General features: G+C 43.3%; 1 protein-coding gene across 4 annotated transcripts in view; it reads right to left on the reverse strand.

Moving 5' to 3' along the window:
* KCNT2 (potassium sodium-activated channel subfamily T member 2) overlaps positions 1–19,416 on the reverse strand; it is a 1,626,062-nt gene that overhangs the window by 933,754 nt on the left and 672,892 nt on the right. For all 4 annotated transcript variants that reach the window (XM_075322033.1, XM_075322031.1, XM_075322032.1 and 1 more), the window contains exons 5-6: positions 17,462–17,521; positions 11,779–11,853 (exon numbers count right to left, since the gene is read on the reverse strand). In XM_075322033.1, the coding sequence (XP_075178148.1) occupies positions 11,779–11,853; positions 17,462–17,521 (135 nt within the window). The remainder of the gene's footprint in view (positions 1–11,778; positions 11,854–17,461; positions 17,522–19,416) is intronic.

Here is a 19,416-nt window from a genome sequence, read left to right on the forward strand (position 1 = left end):
AGAGTGAGACGAATCAATAGACAGCCCTGGCACAACAGCCTCACTAAAAAACTTCGGCAAAGGTCTAGGGCTGCAGAGCGGCGGTGGAAGAAAACGCACTCCCAGGAAGACTTCACCACATTCAAAAATGCAATTCACACATTTCGCTCAGTCCTCACCTCCGCTAAACACGATTACTTCAGAAACCTCATATCCTCTCTAACACACAACCCCAAACAGTTATTCAACACTTTCAACTCCCTCCTTCGCCCACCACTGCCCCCTCCAACCTCCCTCATTTCTGCAGAAGACTTTGCCACCTATTTCCAAGAAAAAATCGACCTAATAAGGCAAGTCTTCTCTGCTCAGCCACCACAACCCCTTCATGTAGCTGACCACTGCCCCTCTCCCATAAACTTCCTCCCCACCATCACCGAAGGAGAGCTTGCACGTCTTCTCTCAAAAGCGCACCTCACCACCTGCGCACTTGACCCCATGCCATCCCACCTCCTTCCCAACCTCACCACCATCCTTACTCCAGCCTTAACCCACCTCTTCAACCTATCTTTAACGACTGGAACCTTCCCCTCTGCCTTTAAACATGCAACAGTCACACCTATCCTAAAGAAACCTTCCCTCGATCCAACCTCTACTACCAGCTATCGCCCCATATCACTACTCCCACTTGCCTCAAAACTCCTGGAACAGCATGTCCATGCTGAACTTTCCTCCCACCTCTCCTCTAACGCTCTCTTTGACAACCTACAGTCCGGCTTCCGTCCACATCACTCTACCGAAACTGCCCTGACTAAAATCACAAATGACTTGCTTACTGCCAAAGCGAACAAGCACTTCTCTATACTCCTACTCCTAGACCTGTCCTCAGCCTTCGATACCGTTGACCACTCCCTCCTATTACAGACCCTCTCTTCCCTTGGTGTCAGAGATCTTGCCCTCTCTTGGATCTCTTCATACCTCTCAAATCGCACTTTCAGTGTCTCCCACTCTCACACAACCTCTTCATCCCACCATCTCTCTGTTGGCGTCCCTCAAGGCTCTGTCCTAGGACCCCTACTTTTCTCTATCTACACATTTGGCCTGGGACAACTCATAAAGTCCCATGGCTTCCAATACCACCTATATGCCGACGACACCCAGATCTACCTCTCTGGCCCAGATGCCACATCTCTGCTGTCCAAAATCCCGAAATGTCTATCTGCTATATCCTCCTTCTTCTCCTCTCGCTTCCTAAAGCTCAATGTGGCCAAAACTGAACTAATCATCTTTCCTCCGTCTCACCTACACTCTCCACCTGATCTATCTATTACAATAAATAACACCACGCTCTCGCCAGTACCCAAAGTTCGCTGCCTCGGAGTGACCTTTGACTCTGCCTTGTCCTTCATACCACACATTCAATCCCTCACCACCTCCTGTCATCTTCAACTCAAAAATATTTCCAGAATCCGCCCTTTCCTCAATTTGCAATCTACTAAAATGCTAGTGCATGCCCTCATAATCTCCCGCCTCGACTACTGTAACATCCTCCTCTGTGGCCTCCCTGCCAACACGCTCGCCCCTCTCCAGTCCATCCTTAACTCTGCTGCCCGACTTATCCACCTCTCTCCTCAATACCACCCCGCTTCTCCCCTCTGCATGTCCCTCCACTGGCTTCCAATCTTCCACCGTATCCAATTCAAACTTCTAACACTGACCTACAAAGCTGTGCATAATCTTTCCCCTCCGTACATCTCCGAACTACTCTCCCACTACACTCCAACACGTCATCTCCGGTCCTCCCAAGATCTCCTCCTCTCCTCCTCTCTCATTCGCTCCTCACGCAACCGACTCCAAGACTTCTCCCGAGCATCCCCAGTCTCCTGGAACTCGCTGCCTCAACACGTCAGACTATCCCCTACCCTTGCAAACTTCAAACGGAACCTGAAAACGCACCTGTTCAGAAATGCCTACAATCTACAATGAACTCGCTGCCGCCCGACCACCGTGCGGAGCTGCCACCCGACCACCGTGTGGAGCCGCCGCCTGACCTACACCCCACCTATTGTCTCCTCCCCATAATCCTATAGAATGTAAGCCCGCAAGGGTAGGGCCCTCTTCCCTCTGTACTAGTCTGTCTACTGTAACTTGTATACGTATTTTGTATGTAACCCCCTTCTCATGTACAGCACCATGGAATTAATGGTGCTCTATAAATAAATAAAAATAATAAAATAAAAATAATAATAAACTATGCTTCAAGTTCTGTAAAGGTCCATAATTCTCTAACCTTGAAGTAAGTCCAGAACAGGGCATACTGTCCATACCAGCTGCTTATGGGACTAAAGAACTTAGGGACCTGGTGACAAGCAGCATCACATAACTCTTGGCCGTCGTCACAATGTTAACTATATCTGTATCCATAGAATTCAATTTCTGCATCTGAGATACAGCACAGCAGACATGTACAGTAGATGTCACTAGATTGTGCCTGCTGTACCGAGCATTAGTCTGCACACTGCAGAGACCTGAAAAGCACAGGGATGTGGCAAGATCTGTAGCATTTTCATTTTATTTTTTATTTTTTTTTTAAAGAAGCCTTCTTTTTTCTCCAAATCTGTGTATGTGTGTATGTGTTGTACTGTCAGGATGTTAATATACTTCGCTTCCGCAATCTTATCTGGTATCCTGTACCACTCTGCTTCTCTTTTCAGTGATGTCACTGCTCTGAAATGATTACTCTATGCTCTATGCTTGAACTAGAAGTCTCATTTACAGTGTAAGTTTATGGAGCCTAGTTCTGATGTTTTAAAGCTAACATTGTAAAAGTCAATTCCAGGTCACATAGATTTCAGTGTAAGCCAGAGTGGTGATGTCAATAAGAAGAGAGGTAGAAAGGCACTGGAAAGCAGAGAAGATGGCGGCAGGTGAGTATATACTGACACTAACAGTATACTACATATACATAGATTTAGTGAAAAAATAATTCAATGTGCAGCTCTTTAAATGTCAGTAGATGGGGTGGTTATCATATTGCTTGGAGGGGATCATACTGTGTGGGGCCGGTGTGGGGATCATATTGTTGGAGGCTGTGGGGCCATCAAACTGTTGGACTTGTGGGACCATTATACTGTCTAAGAAGCTAAGGGGGGTTCATACTGTTTGGGGGCTGTGGGATTTCAATCTATGTGACGTGCTGTGAGGGCTGAATATCATACTATGATCATACTGTGTGGGGAGCTGTTATAGCATCCTATTGTTTGGAGACTTTGGGGATATCATGTAAGGACTTTGCAGGATCATACTGTGTAGGGAGACTAGAGTGGCATCATACTGTGTGTCTTGCTGTGAGTGACATCATAATGTGTGTGGAGAGCTGAGAGGGACATCATAATGTATGTGGGGAGTTGAGAAGGACATCCTACTGTGAGGAGACTATGAAGACACCATACTGTGTGGTAGTGCTGTGAGGGACATCATAATGTGTGTGGAGAGCTAAGAGGGACATCATACTGTGAGTAGACTGTGATGACATCATACTCTGTGTGTGGAGACTAAAGGGGTATGTTAGGGACATCATGCTATGAGAGGTATTAAACTGTGTTGGAGGTTATGAAAGGTATTATACTGTGTTGGAGGTCCCATGTAGAGACCTTTTTTCTGTAGCAGCATTTTAACCCTAGAACGCGCAACCATAGAAATCTACACTTTCACATACCTGGGGCCTTTTAGGCCTGTGTGCAAATAACATGGAGTAACTAAAATAGAAATACTTTTCAAAGTTTATTTGAGATGTGAATATTTTAAAACTTTAAGTTAACAAGTAATCTTGCAGAAAAAAGAAAACAAGTAACCTAGCAGCAGTGCTTTTTTATTAAAAAAAATATTTGCTGGTACGCATCTCTTTATTAAAGAGATTGTCCACTACTTTAACATTAATGACCTTTCCTTAGGATAGGTCACCAATGTCTGACTGGTCAGGGTCTGGCACCTGGCAACCCTGCCAATTTCCTACTCTAGGTGTCAGTGGTGGCAGGTGGCCGTAAGTGCTCAGTTCTGGATCTGCTCCATCTTCTGATAGTGGCAGCAGTCTCCTATTAAAATCAATGAGGCGGATGTGCAGTACCTGTTCACGGATGTAGAGCGCTGCCACACCCCAGGACCTTGGGATACTCGTTTCCGGGTGGTGGATAATGGGGATCGCCGTCACAGGTAGCCGTGCCCGGTTCCGTTACCTGGGGGGGGGGCGCTCGTTAACAGGGTTATTTTATATGTCACTTGTGACGCCACTGGCGGGTTGTGGTAATAAGATGTCCCGCCGCTGCTGTGGTTTTAGGGACAGATGGTATAGCAGCAAGTGTGTTCGCACCCTCCGCCAGTAGGGGCTTAAGTCCCATGTAGGTGTGCTGCACCTTGTGGTGCACCAGTAATAAACACGACACAGTTCTTGCAGATTAACTGGTAATTTACTCACAGGATGTTGCAAGTACAGTTTGGTACGGCTGGTCAACCGACTTTCCTTTGTCCCGGTGCTGACGTGAGTTCAAGTTGAGCCCTCCGTGCACATGCAGAGCTGATGGTCCCCTTGCCTGAAGCTGTCGGTGACCTGCGGTGCTCCGCTCCTTTGTCTTTCCGGGCCCAGTATGACAGGCCTCGCGGTCCCTTGTGGGGTAAGCTACTTCTCTGTGCCCTCTCCCGGGTCCTCTATATGAGGCTGTGTCCCTGAGCTTATGGGTGGTGTAGTACCCTGGAAGTCACCACACACGGCTGGATCAGCAGACCGCTTGGAGCTGTTGTCTACTCTGGGGTCCAGTACCCCCTCGTGCGTAGTGCCTGGGATCTGTCTACCCTCAGGCTACTACCTCCTAGTCGCCTTTTGGGGGACTCCTCACAATCCTCACACCCCTCTCACTCTCTGGCTCCTTTCAACTGTCGTTTTTCCTCTCCCCCAACTCTGCCTAGCAACACCTGTTGCTTCCCACAAGCCACACCCCTTTCCCAGGCTAACAGCTAAGGGATTGGTTCTCACATATGACCACTGTTAACCCTCTACATGCTGCGCCCAGGTCTCAGGTAATGTGCCCCTACCTGTGTGTGAGGTGTGGGTTGTCAGCATAGGGTGTTCCAGAAAGCCTTAGGATCCTGCAGATCACTGCGGTAGCATATCCCTGGGTGCTGCACGGACACCATCAGAGGACGGAGAAGATCCAGAAATAAGCATTTCCGGTCACCTGCACCATAATCAGCTGATCAGTGGGGGTCCCATTGCACTTACATAAGAAGCAATGCACAAGTGGGACCAAGGCCAAATGATAAGACATAGTCAGTATCACAAAAAAACATTTACATTCAGGTACCTCATAGATGATGTTGTCTCTAGTCATTTCTTTCTATTCTTCATCTTGTCCTGACGCAATGATGACTTTTCACATTCACATCTCGTCTCTGCAGATTTCCATCTTCTCCGGTCTTCTGCAGCACATCCATTCCCGACACGATGCACCTAAAATAGCAGAATGATTATTATACTTCTACTTAAAAATATCTGCCCTACACTGTGCCCCGGAATAAATAATGGCCCCTCACAGTATTCTCTACACAAAATATTACTCACACTGTCCCTCTTATGGTACATGCCCTCCATATTCCCTCTCTTTCCAAACTGAGCCTACTGTTTACAGTGTCCTTTACACTGTGTCCCCTTATACTGCCCAGTCTTTATACTGTGCCCTCATCACACTCCCCCTCCTTGCTATAACCTCACACTGTCCTCCCATTCTGCCCCCTCTCCATACTACCCACCTCCACTACTTAATCTTTATTCTGTGCCCCTCAAATTCTTCTTATTCCTTACTGTCTCTTCATTACCTCCTGTCTGTCCATACAATTTTCCACCTCACTCCCCATCCTGCCCACTTGCTCCTCATACCATGTCACTCTTTATTCTGTGTCCTCAAAATTTCTTTCCAGTTCGCTCCACATCCTCTCTGTCCCCATGCATCACCCCTCATTCTCTCTGTCCCCATGCATCACCCCTCATCCTCTATGTCCCCATGCATGAAACCTCATCCTCTCTGTCCCCATGCATCACCCCTCATCCTCTCTGTCCCCATGCATCACCTCTCATCCTCTCTGTCCCCATGCATCACCATCTCATCCTCTCTGTCCCCATGCATGAAACCTCATCCTCTCTCTCCCCATGCATGAAACCTCATCCTCTCTCTAACCATACTGTATCCAAAGATACTTCCCCCTCCCCATTCTCTCTTCCCACCATACTCTGTCCACAGACAGTTCCCTCCCCCACCCATACTGTGTATATACATATTGCCCCCTCTCCACCCTCTGTCCCCCAAAGTGTGTCCCCAGATGGTTCCCATTCCCCCCCTTCTGTCCCCCCCATAGTGTGTCCACAGATAGTTCCCTCTCCCACCCTCTCTCCCCTATACTGTTTCATAAATACTCCCCTCTCACCCCATAATGTTCCTCCTCCATGTCTTCTTCAGCTCCACAGTGGAGCACTTATCAGCGTTTCTCTGCCGCCTTCACGTTGTGGCGCTGGCTTCCGGGTCAGCAGTCTGATCAGCTGACCTGATCACATGAAAGCCGTCGCACTGACCCGGAAGTCAGCGCCAGGGATCACTGCTTCAACTGTCCTCGCGTCTGACAGATACAAGGACAATTGAGCAGTGGGAGCCGCGCGCTGCACTTTCTATGAGTGCGGCTGTCAGCGTGACAGCCATGCTCAGAGAATAGCGGCTACCACCCCGGCAGACGTCCCCACCGCCGCATCAGGCAGCCCCACAGCGCCCCGCCAGCTCCTCCCTAGAGACGCGCTTCATATTTTCCGGTACTGGCGCATACCGCAGCAAAAAAAGCACTGCCTAGCAGGCCTGCGAGGCCCCAGGTATGCGTTCTAGGGTTAATATGTGTAGGACTGTGGGATTACAGTATTAAGGGATTTAACTGTGGGGGGATGAAATAGTGTGTGAAAGGGTATTTTGAGGGTATCATGCCATGTAAGGCATGTAGCAATTGGTGAGAACACTAAGGGGCTTCAGTATCAGCATAGATGCTGTGCATTCGCCACAATGCATGTCCCTGTTTTTAAAACCTAAGTGATATTACCCTGCCTACACTGACACTTTGTTGGGGTGGAGACACAGGGGGTCATCCAGGACTTTTGCTACTGTGCCCCCTGATTTCTATGTTTTCCACTGGCTGCAGAATGATACTGAATTAATTGACCCTTAGAGTGGAATTAATCTATGTCATGTGTTACATGATTCACAGCACACAGCTAAATGCCAATTTACAATAGGCAAATCTGAAAAAGGTCAATTATTGCTAAACCATTAAATATTGAATTCGCTTCAAATTTCCAACCTAGTGAAATCTGGCATCCACTGGCCAATGATGCTACACTATCACAGAAATAGAATACTTTGCATGATCATTTTGAAACTGTGACTAGAATGGTTGTCAAAATTATTTCTTGAATTTGAAAGGTGCACTCATGTTTATAATATCATGTTATTATTATTGTCTTTTCAGGGTAATATTTTTTCATTAGCCATGGTAAAGATTACATTTTTTTTTATCTAAGGTTGCGTATAATGATAACAAACATCATCTCTCATTTTCACAAAGCTCAGTGAGAAAGAAATCTGTGAAACATCTATGTAACAAAAATGCTCATTACACCCTTAGGCTATGTACGGACGTTGCGTACAGTCACTGCAGAAATTTCTGCAGTGATCTGAAGAGCACACGTGCGCTTGAAATCGCTGCAGAAAAGGTCCGTAGAGAAAAAAAAAAGAAGCCGATTCCATGCGCTCTGACTGCAGCTCCTCCCATAGACAGAGCAGGGGCTGCAGGCAAAGCGCATGGAAGAAGTGACATGTCACTTCTTAGAACGCGCGCTTCGGGCAGCAGCCGAAGCGCTGCGCTCTAAGACGCCACATGCGCACGGCTCCTGCATAATCTTCATAGATTATGCAGGGGACGCAGGACGCATGCAGTTACGCTGCGCTACAAAGCGCACCATAACTGCATGTAATTACGCAACGTGCGCACAGAATTTCTTAATGGTTGGGGTCAGTTGTGGGGTGTTTCTGCAATTTTGACACCTTAAGGGAATAGCAAATTGTGCTCACAAACTATTATTGCCAAATTTGTGTTTCAAACGCTATTCTTCCATTCTGAGCCCCATTGTGTGCACAAATTGTAGTTTCTGACCACATATTGGATATTGCTGCAATCGAAAAAAAAAAGATGAATTGCTTGAGGAGTGTATTCTCTCAAATTGGGTCAGTTTGGGGGCTTTTCTGCTACAGTGGAACCATGAGGGCTCTACAAGTAGCACTGCTAACAATTCCAGACAAATCTGCATTCCAAAAGCCAAATAAGATTTCTTTCATTCCAAGTTTTTCCTTGTGTCCCACATATAAACTATTTCTACATTTAGGAGAAATTGGTTTACATCTTGGGGTGTCCATATTTTTTTTACCATTAATTGCGAAAAAGCAAAATTTGAGGCTAAAGCATCATTTTATTGAAAAAAAATTAAACATTTCATTGTTGCATCACAATGTTATAAATTTTTGAGAAAACCAAAAAAGTGTCTATATGAGGTGCTGCTGATAAGTCTTTGACTTTACCCAGAAAGAAACAAGATAGGATGATGAAACTTTACATTTATTCCACATACTCTCCACTGATGTCAACACACTTCTTACATCGGTGTTCCAGGTTCTGTAAGCCTAGCAAAAAGAAGGATTTCAGTTGTGCCTCAAACCAGGCATCCGTAGCATCCATGGCATCAGAAATGGTGTGAAATTTGGTACCCTTGAGACGTTTCTTCAGGTTTGGAAACAGATGATAATTGGAGGGAGCTAGATCTGGTGAATAAGGTGGGTGGTCTATCAGCTGGAAGCCCAGCTCAGTCAGTTTTACCATGGTCGCTTGTGTAGTGTGAGCAGAGGCGTTGTCTTGCAGGAACAAGAATCCTTTGGATAGCTTGCCACGCCTTTTGGGCTTCAGAACTGCCTTCAATTGGTCCAAAAGTTCAATGTAATACCTTGCATTGGTGGTGGAACCCTTTCGAAGGTAGTCCACTAGCAGCATGCCCTCCTTATCCCAGAACAAAGACACCCTCACCTTAATGGCTGATTTGTGAACCCTGAACTTCTTTGGATGAGGAAAACCACTGTGCCTTAACTCTTTTGACAGTTTCTTGTTTTCAGGGTCATAAAAATAAATCCAGGTCTCATCCATAGTGACCAGTCGATCCAGGAAGATATTATCACTCCAGAAACACTGACAGATGGATCGAGAAGTTTTCACTGGCCTGCTTCTCTGATCTGTTGTCAGACATTTGGGGACCCACTTTGCAGGTAGCGTCCTGATGTCCCACTATTCATGGATAATGACAAAAACACGTTCATGGGAAATCCCTATGATTTCTGCTATTGCCTTAGCTGAAATTTGTCGATTCTCCAGTATGAGGTTGTGCACAGCATTGACGATCTCCGAAACAACAACCAGTCTCAGCCATGTAGGACGTGCCTCATCATTGGTGCTGATGTGGCCCATTTTAATTTGGCAACCCAGTTCTTAATTGTGGAATATGAAGGGCACTGACTCCCCAATGTCTGCAACTTATCACCATGAATATCTTTTGCGGAATTTTGTTGCAGAAACAAGAATTTTAGCACTCCTCTGCTCTCAGTTGCTGTGAATATCGCCTTAGACTCCGCCATTTTGTTTTCCCGCATAGAACACTGTTGCCATAAGCAACAAACACAACATTTTTAAAACATATATTAGACACAAAAGGCTTTCATGCGATGTAACATTCATTACCATAGATACAAAAAGATCACAAAGTCAAAGACTTATCAGCAGCCTCTCGTATTCATAGAAAAAATCCTTGAGAGATGTAAATTCCAAAATTGGGTCACATGTTTGTAGTTACTGATGCTTCTTTGGCACTTTGTGGGCTCAGCAAATGTGATATGTCATCCACAATCTATTCAAGCCAAAAGTCAAGTAACATGGTTTCTCTTCTGAGCCATGTCGTATACCCGAACAGTAGTTTCTGACCACAATTGGAGTTTTTATGTGCTTAGAAGAAATTGCTTTTGACATTTTTTGATCCACATTATCTTAGTATCCTTGTGAAAGGGAAACAATTGGTGCTAAAACAACAGTTTCCTGGAAAAAAAATAACTTTTTAATTTTCATGTCCCAATGTTAAAAACTTTTTGAAGCACCTGTAAGTGCAAAAGGTCACTACTCCCTAAGATGAATTTGTTGAGAGGTGTAGTTTTCAAAATAAGGGGACTTGTTGGGGGCTTATGTTCTTTTGACACCTTAAAGGCTGCAAAACTTAAATAGCGCTCCTTCCCTTCTGTGCCATGCTGTGTGCCCAAACAGTAGATTCTGACCATATTTAGGATATTGACACATAAAGCACCAATCCAAATTTTTCTTTTTTCTTGCACCGCTGGAGTGGTGTTTTAAATCTAAGGGGCCCTTTGCACACTACGACATCGCAGGTGCGATGTCGATAGGGTCATGTCGAAAGTGACGCACTTCCGGCGTCGCTCTCAACATCGTAGTGTGTAAATCCTAGATGATATGATTAACGAGTGCAAAATCGTCATAATCGAATCATCGGTGTAGTGTCGGGAATTCCATAATTACGCTGCTGCAACGGTACAATGTTGTTCCTCGCTCCTGCAGCAGCACACATCGCTGTGAGTGAAGCCGTTGGAGCAAGGAACATCTCCTACCTGCGTCCTGGCTGGCTATGTGGAAGGAAGGAGGTTGGCAGGATGTTTACATCCCGCTTATCTCCGCCCCTTCGCTTCTATTGGCTGCCTTCTGTGTGACGTCGCTATGACGCCGCACGACCCACCCCCTTAGTAAGGAGGTGGTTCGCCGGCAAGAGCGATGTCGCAGGGCAGGTGAGTGCATGTGAAGCTGCCATAGCGATAATGTTCGCTACGGCAGCAATCACAAGATATCGCACCTGCGACGGGGGCGGGGACTATCGATGCAGCGTTGGTAACACATTGTTACCGATGTCACAGCGTGCAAAGCCCGCCTAAGTCCCTTGCCTCATGTATTATATTCACATTCTAGTGGCTTCACCTTCTGAACTGCAGCTCCAGTTGGTCTCGGGGATTTGTGACCTGCCGGCAGCTCCAATGTTTCATGCAGTGTGGCAGGGATCTCAACGCAATACATCTGTATGGAAGCCTCATTCTGACTTTGTTCTGTCTTTGTTATAGCTCTCATATATATGCATTGGGGAATGTGACTTAACATCTGACTTCCAGCTAGTCAAAAGTTAATGTCACAGCATGGCATCACGGGACCAGAGATGCATCGGAAAAAATTAAGCTAAAATAAAATTGCAAGGATGTAAATTTTCATTTTTTTCATTCTAATTTGAAGTAATTCCTGTGCAGCACCTGAAGAGTTAACACATTTCTTGAATGTGGTATTGAACAATTTCAGGGGTATAGTTTTTAAAGTGATATCAGTTGTGAGTTTTAGCCAAAATATCAAATAAGACAGAATGCAGTCAGATTCTGCAATTGAAGTGAAAGAAATAGAGCATCAGTATTTGTGTGGTGTACCTGCAGATGTGCCGGACAGGATTCCAGACCTAATAAAATGTTCTTAGCTATCCATCTGTCATGCTGTTAATATATCAGTGACAAGACAAACACTGGACACAAGAAAGCCTAAAGTGAATGAAATGTACAATCTATTACAATAGTAAATACTTACTGTAATAATGAATGGCACAGTGTTAATAATTTCCAATATGAAAGGTATGCGCAAAATCTGTTCCCAGATATTTCCCTTTTAATAAAATAAAAATAAATATATTAATGGACAAAATTACAAGTAAATTTTCACTAACAATAATACTCTATATATATATAATGTCAATTCCACATTAATGTTATAGAAAGATGGCTACAGACTTAAGATGACTCGTATGCAAGAACAGCACATGGACCCTTTTATTTCTCTGTAATATAAGTTATTGAATCAGCTGGAAGTGATCCCCTCTCTCTGTTAGCCTCCTTTATCTTTTGAGTAACAATGGTCTACTCACACCCAGCACATACAGTGGATGAAATAAATTTTGAATACATCAAAAATGTAAAGTACATTTTAAATAAATATTTTTCTAAAGGTTCTATTAACCAGATGTCAGTAATAACCCATTTGATCCACACAGGCAAAGAAATCAAACCATAGATCCATAAATTAAATTATGTGTATTAAAGAAAAATTACACAGGGAAAAAGTATTGAACACACTTACTGAAATATATTTAATATTGTGTACAAAAGCTTTTGTTGGTGATGACAGCTTCAAGATGTGTCCTGTGTGGAGAAACTAGTTGTACGCATTGCTCAGGTGTGATTTTGTCCCATTCTTCAAAACACACACTCTTCAAATTCTGAAGGTCCTGTGGGCTCCTTCTATGAACTTTGAGCTTTAGTTCCATCCACACGTTTTCTCTTGTATTAAGGTCAGGTGATTGACTCAACTATTCTAGCAGATTTATTTTCTTTCTCTGAAATTAATTCAGAGTTTCCTTGGCTATGTATTTGGAATCATTGTCTTGCTGAAAATGTCCACCCTTGTTTCATCTTCATCATCCTGGTAAATGGTAGCAGATTTTTATTAAAAGTGTCTCGGTAAATTTGTCCATTCGTCCTTTTTTCAATCACATTAAGTTTGCTAGTGATGTATGCTAAAAAACAGCCCTGTCATGGCCGTTTCCCTGTTGTTGGAGACTAGTTCCAGGTTTTGAACTGCAGCCTCTCATGTCTGCCTGGCTCTTTATAATTAAATGTGTTTTGTTTCTTTTAGTACTGAAATGATTAATGTCAGTTTTGCTTTTCCAGCAGTTCCTATCTGAGAGTGTTTCAGCTGCAATTACTTTGTAGTCATGCCATTCAGGTTTAAATAGTGGTGTTACCCAGCAATCCTTGCTGAAGATACAAATCCATTTGTATACTGGCCCCCTTGGTGGAAGGAGCTGAGTTGGAGCATTTCTGAAACCAGACTTTATCATTTTGTGTTGCTGTTTATCCCCTGTTTGTCTACCCTTCCCCCTTGTCTTATTAGTGCAGCGGTGGGTTTAGTGAACCTCACCTGCCTCTCACCAGTCAGGGCATCTATAGAGTATTCCCAGGGTCTCAAGGTGCTGCTCGGCAACAGTTGCAGAGACTGTATAGGGACAGCTACAGGTGAGGATAGGAGGTGTCCCATGTACCCTCTCACTAGCCCTATCCACCATTGTTATTATGTCCCCGGTGTTCCCCCTTGTTTATGGTGCTGTTTTGGTGATTTTTTCATTGTGTGTCAGACTCTTTTTTGGTCTGAATGCACTGACCACGCTTATTGCGTGACAAGCACCACACCATGGTGTTCCCACCTCTAAACTTGACTTTTAAAGATGTTTTTTTTTAGTTGATATGTAAGGCCATGGAGATTGAGTGCATTACTTATTGTTTTCTTTGAAACAATTGTACCTGCTGATTCCAGGTCTTTCTGTCGTTCTCCACAGGTGGTTCTTCGGTCTTGGACAAGTCTTCTGATATTTAATTTAACTATCCTGTCTGAAATCTTGGGGAGAGCACTTGCTCTTGGCCGGTTTAAAGTGACATGATGTTCATTCCACTTCTGGATTATGGCCCCAACAGTAATCACTGGAACCTTCGGCAGTTTAGAAATTCTTCTGTAACTAATGCCATTAGTATGTATCCCAACAAAAATGTTGGGACGGTCTTAAGACAACTCACTGGTTTTACTCATCATGAGATGTTTCTTATTTGATTCATTAGTAATGAGACATTTTGTAAGCCATCAATTGAACCAGCTGATATTTTTCACTAAGTTGCAGGATTGCTTTCTAATTACTGATAGATTTCAGCTGGTGTCATAACTTTCTATGTTTTTTACACCTCTCATTCTTATATGTCATTTCTCATTATTATACATAACTTAATTTGTAGACATCTATGGTTTGATGTCTTTGCCTGTGGTGATTGGATGGGCTGTTACAGACATCTAGTGATCATTTTATATCGATAGGAATATTTTTGTTGTGAACAATTCCCTTGATTAGAGAGTGACATAGATAGAAATGAAAGAAGCCTACCCAAAAAAGTAAATAAATAAAATTAGGCCCATCTTAGCAGCTACTTACAGTCTTAACATTTATAATAATCTTTATCAGGGGGAATTTTTGGTTCTCCATTTTCCTGACATTTTTTTTAAATTGCAGCTCAAGTAAAGACCATATACAGGAAAGTCAGCAGCAGAATATTGTAATTATGAGAGTTATGGGATATATGTGGTGCTGATGCGTAAAGAAAGTCATGAGGAGTTAAGGATGTTATTGGTTATAGTTAACAGGAGGCATAACGCTTGATGGTCATCATGAGCTGCAGCACAGATATATTTACAGAACATAGCAATGGGATATGTTTCTTTTTTTTAGTAATCAATGTTTGACAGAATAACTATATAGCTGTCCTGTGAATTTATCTCACATATTTTATTCCTGCACATAAGGTCTGTAGAACTTCCAATATTGGTAATACTTTCCATAAAACGTTCTTCCAGGTCAGGTGCTCCACCTCTGGATACCTTTTACAAGAACTAGGCTTTTGGATAATGGAGACTTAATACACTGTACATTGTATTTGGCCATCTCTCTCTGTCCCATCCTTGGGTCTCTTTCTGCTTCCGGCCAAATATGATTACTTCTTCTTTAGTCTGTTACTTTAGACCATGTCTATGAAAATCTGTGAAACTATGACTTTAGGAAGTTGTAGCTGAACACTCGTATCATATTAGCAATGCATAATCTGCATATTGTTTTAATTATTTAAGGTCTCCCAAACATGGCCTGTTATAATTTCATGCCTTATCCACTCACTCAGTCTGACCTAAATGCATTGGTCAGATGTCACTTTACATGAACAGTAAACATATGGTAAAAACATGGCAGTAAAATAGTTGAAAACATGAACATTACATATCTATATCTACAGGATTACTGCACCAATTACAAATAAAAAAGAGACAAGACTTGTAAAGGAAACCAGTCTCTTTCCCAATAATTTATGCCACTTGTATGTAATAAAGAATATGTACAATTCAAAATCTAACAAACAATCCGTATAGAATGACAACGATGAAAATTATGTAAACAATACATATTCCTGCATTTTTCTATTAATTTAACCTTGTGAGCTGATTCTATATTTACAAAGTACTGTATAAAATATACTTGTTATAGTGAGTAATGTAGAGAATGCATTTCACATGATTTTAGTGTTTTTTTTTTCTTTTTTGTTGTGAATGTATCAGTTCAGGCAAAATTGCGTCTTTTACCCAATATGATTTTTCTGCAGTACCGTATTTTTCGCTTTATAAGACACACCTGATTATAAGACGCACCCCCAAATTTGGTGAAGGAAAAGTGATTTTCTTTTTTAATGTTAAATGGGGTCCGTCTTATAATGCCAGCGTCCGTCTAACAAATCATATAGGGTATATGTCCCTCATAGCCCCCATCCTAAAATTAGCCCCCTTAATCTGGATATGGCCCCCTTATATTGAATATAAGCCCTTGTGCTGGCACACATCCCCCAGTGATGCCACATGTCCTCCATTGATGGCACACATCCCCTATTGCTGGCACACGTCCCCTACAGCTGGCACAGGTCTCCGATAGATGGCACACATCTCTTAAAGCTGGCACAGGTCTCTTATGGATGGCATATGTCCCCCTGTGCTGTCCATGGCCCCCTATGGATGGCACACGTCCCCCTGTGCTGCCCATGGCCCCTTATGGATGGCACACGTCCCCCTTTGTTTGATATGGCCCCCATGCTGCTGCCCATAGTAAAATAAAAAACTCTTTACTTATCTTCTCCAGCGCTGCCCTCCCTCGTGTCTCCCTCTGTGCTGCTGAGCTTCTGCACTTCCTGGTTCTCGATGCTGGTCATGTGCTCGGCACAGCAGAGTGACATCATCTCTGTGTCTGATCACAGCAGCAGCAGGGACACCGGGGAGACGCTGGAGGAGGTAGGTAAAGAGTTTTTTATTTTACTATGGGCAGCAGCATGGGGGCCATATGTAACATGGGGGGGCATGTGCCATCAAAGGGGGGGTTCAGGCACATAAAATATGCGCTGCTCCCCCAGCCCATCACCGCGGTGCGGTTTCAGCACCATGGGGATGGACAGCAGCAGTGCATATTATATGAGCGGGAGCAGGAGATCTCCCGCTGCCTCCTGCAGCCTTCACCAGCCTCCACCAGCCTGCCTCAGCCTCCAGCACCGCTCCAGAGCTGCCCCCACCTCCTCTGGGCCCTGCAGTATATAACCCGTATATTCGGATTATAAGACGCACCCCCTACTTTCCCCAAAAATTTGTGGGAACAAAAGTGCACCTTATAAAGCGAAAAATACGGTAATTCATATCACATTAAACAATAGCGACCTGCTATAATTAATTTGGGGTTTATTTATTTATTTTTTATGAAGTTTTCCATTTGAAAAAACATTTTTGGGATTGAAAATTTGAAGCAAATTTTGTAATACTTGCTTTGCTTTTTACATGCATTTTTTAAGTCTCCTCATAGAAGCTTTAAGGAAAAAAAAAGACACCATAAAATCAAACAATTCAATAACATCGTTCAAGACACAGTGGACAGAAGTTTTTATTAAATCCCACTACTCTTGCTTGAACTGTGGATTTTCTCCAAAGAAATACAAAGCAGAAAAACTGCACCATTTATGGGAACATGGTCTTATATTGGAAATAAAGATAGCTCATTAAAAAAAGATTACAAAGGCAAGAACCTGTGGAAAAAAAAGCGCATAGGGTCTTACCCTGATAAACAGGGGATACAAAAGAGAGTAATCCTACTCACCGATCAGGGTTGTGACAGGCACAACTCCTGTAACCACATGTATATGGATCAACGGCAGCAGTACCCCAAGCGGCAGATAACAGAGAGAGATAGTGGAGAGGGGCTTTTGAAAACCGCGCCAAAGATCCCAGATGTAATCTTGAATTAATGTATTTTTATTTTGGCATAGGTCTACGCGTTTCAGGAGGCTCAGCTCCCTTCCTCAGGACCAGCAAGCACAAGATACATCAAATTTGATGTATCTTGTGCTTCCTGGTCCTGAGGAAGGGAGCTGAGCCTCCTGAAACGCGTAGACCTATGCCAAAATAAAAATACATTAATTCAAGATTACATCTGGGATCTTTGGCGCGGTTTTCAAAAGCCCCTCTCCACTATCTCTCTCTATTAAAAAAAGATTAAAATTCTTATTTTTTATATAGCAATATGTTCCATTTAGAAACTGCTCTGTAGTTGTTGATAATTCATATTAGTGCGGCAAAATAAAAGAAAAATAGCATTTACCTTGTAGCTGAGGTAACTGAGCAAGATTGTTTCTAAAAGGCTGATGAGAGCCACTGTCACCTGTGAAGAAAGTAGCATTTGTAAAAAGGAATAGCACTGAAAGAGATACATTATACTACATACATACAGCAAGTGAAATAAGTATTGAATACATCAACAATTTTGTAAGTAAATACATTTTTAAAGAAGCTATTGACATGAATTTCTCAGAAGATGTCAGTAAAATAGACCATGTATACAATGTGTCCACCCATATCCTGTCCACCACCATTAACTTGAGAATGGCGGCAGCTATAGGCATAGAAGTGGTATCAAGGTATAGTAAAGTAGCCATGCGCTATGCAATGAAACCACCTATAGCGCCACCTGGTGGAAAACAACGGAATTAGCATTTTTATCTCGAAAACGGAACGAGATAGAGAAAAAAAGTGAATTACAAAGTTGTAGGGCATCATCAATTCAATATGAATCGACACTTTGCATACAGAAATGCTATGATATGAAACCCATGACCCCCCCAAAACATTGAATGCTGGTCACGCATATGACGCTCATTTAACTTTGGTGCTCAAAGTGGCCACCGGCAGCTGTAATGCACATCTGGACTCTGGACAGCATACTGAATTTTGCTGCACGTTGTGCAATATGGTAGGTGACACGTTTGCACAAGCATCTGTGATACGTCGTCATAGGTCCTGCAATGTTGGTGGAAGGGTCGCATACACCTGCTGGTTGATGTGACCTCACAGAAAGAAATCCAATGGGGTCAGGTCAGGTGAGTGTGGAGGCCACTCCACGCAGCCATCATACCCAATGACTTGTAGGAAGGTCTCCATGAGGTATCGCTTCACATCCGCAGCCTTGTGAGTTTTACACGTTCTAATCAAAGCATTTCTGTATGCAAGGCGTCGATTCATATTAAATTGATGATGCCCTACAACCTTGTAATTTACTTTTTTTCTCTATCGCGTTCCGTTTTCGAGATAAAAATGCTAACTCTGCTGTTTTCCACAAGGTGGCGCTATAGGTGGTTTCATTGCGTAGTGCATGGCTACTTTACTATACCTAGACACCACTTCTATGCCTATAGCTGCCACCGTTCTCAAGTTAATGGCGGTGGACAGGATATGGGTGGACACACTGTATGTAGAAAAGGAACCGTGAATTCAGCCACGCTATCACCGCACCGAAAGTATTGTTAATTTATGATCTCATTTATGTTTTTTCCCTGTTGCACTGATAAGGGGGCTGCAACCCCTGAAACACATATACCTGTGCATAAAGAATAAAAGACATAAACTAACGATACTTTCTTCTGGTACAGATTTGTGCTGCTATTTTGAGGTTGTGAAGGGCCAAATAACCATGGGCCTTCCCAGCCTAATAATACCAGCCCCCAGCTATCTGTTTTACCTTGGCTGGTTATCAAAAATAGGGCACACATCATGCAGTTTTTATTATTTAAAAAAATAATTTTAAAAAATAGCATGGGATCCCCTCTATTTTTGATAACCAGTCAAGTTAAAATCGAGCACCGTGGGCTGCAACCTGTCTGCTTTACCTGCTTTGGTTATCAAAAATCGGGTAAACCCCACATCATTTTTTTATTTATTTCATATCCACATTTGTTTGCAGGACCATTGTCTTGCTCTTACCTGCATTTTCCTTCATTTTACAGGCCCCTAGCCCCTACTATGACCATTTTACTGTAATTTTATAGCACAGACGTTTGAGTCCTATTGACTAGAGATGAGCGAACTGGTCCCGGTTCGGCTCGAGGTCGGTTCGCCGAACGGAGGTCCCGTTCGAGTTCGGCTCTTCGAATGTTCGACGAACCGAACTCGAACTGCATAGGAAACAATGGCAGGCAATCACAAACACAGAAAAACACCTAGAAAACACCCTCAAAGGTGTCCAAAAGGTGACAAACAACTCACAACACAACACAAACACAT

The sequence above is a fragment of the Anomaloglossus baeobatrachus genome, chromosome 8 (genome assembly GCF_048569485.1).
Source record: "Anomaloglossus baeobatrachus isolate aAnoBae1 chromosome 8, aAnoBae1.hap1, whole genome shotgun sequence".
Classification (NCBI taxonomy): Eukaryota; Metazoa; Chordata; class Amphibia; order Anura; family Aromobatidae; genus Anomaloglossus; species Anomaloglossus baeobatrachus.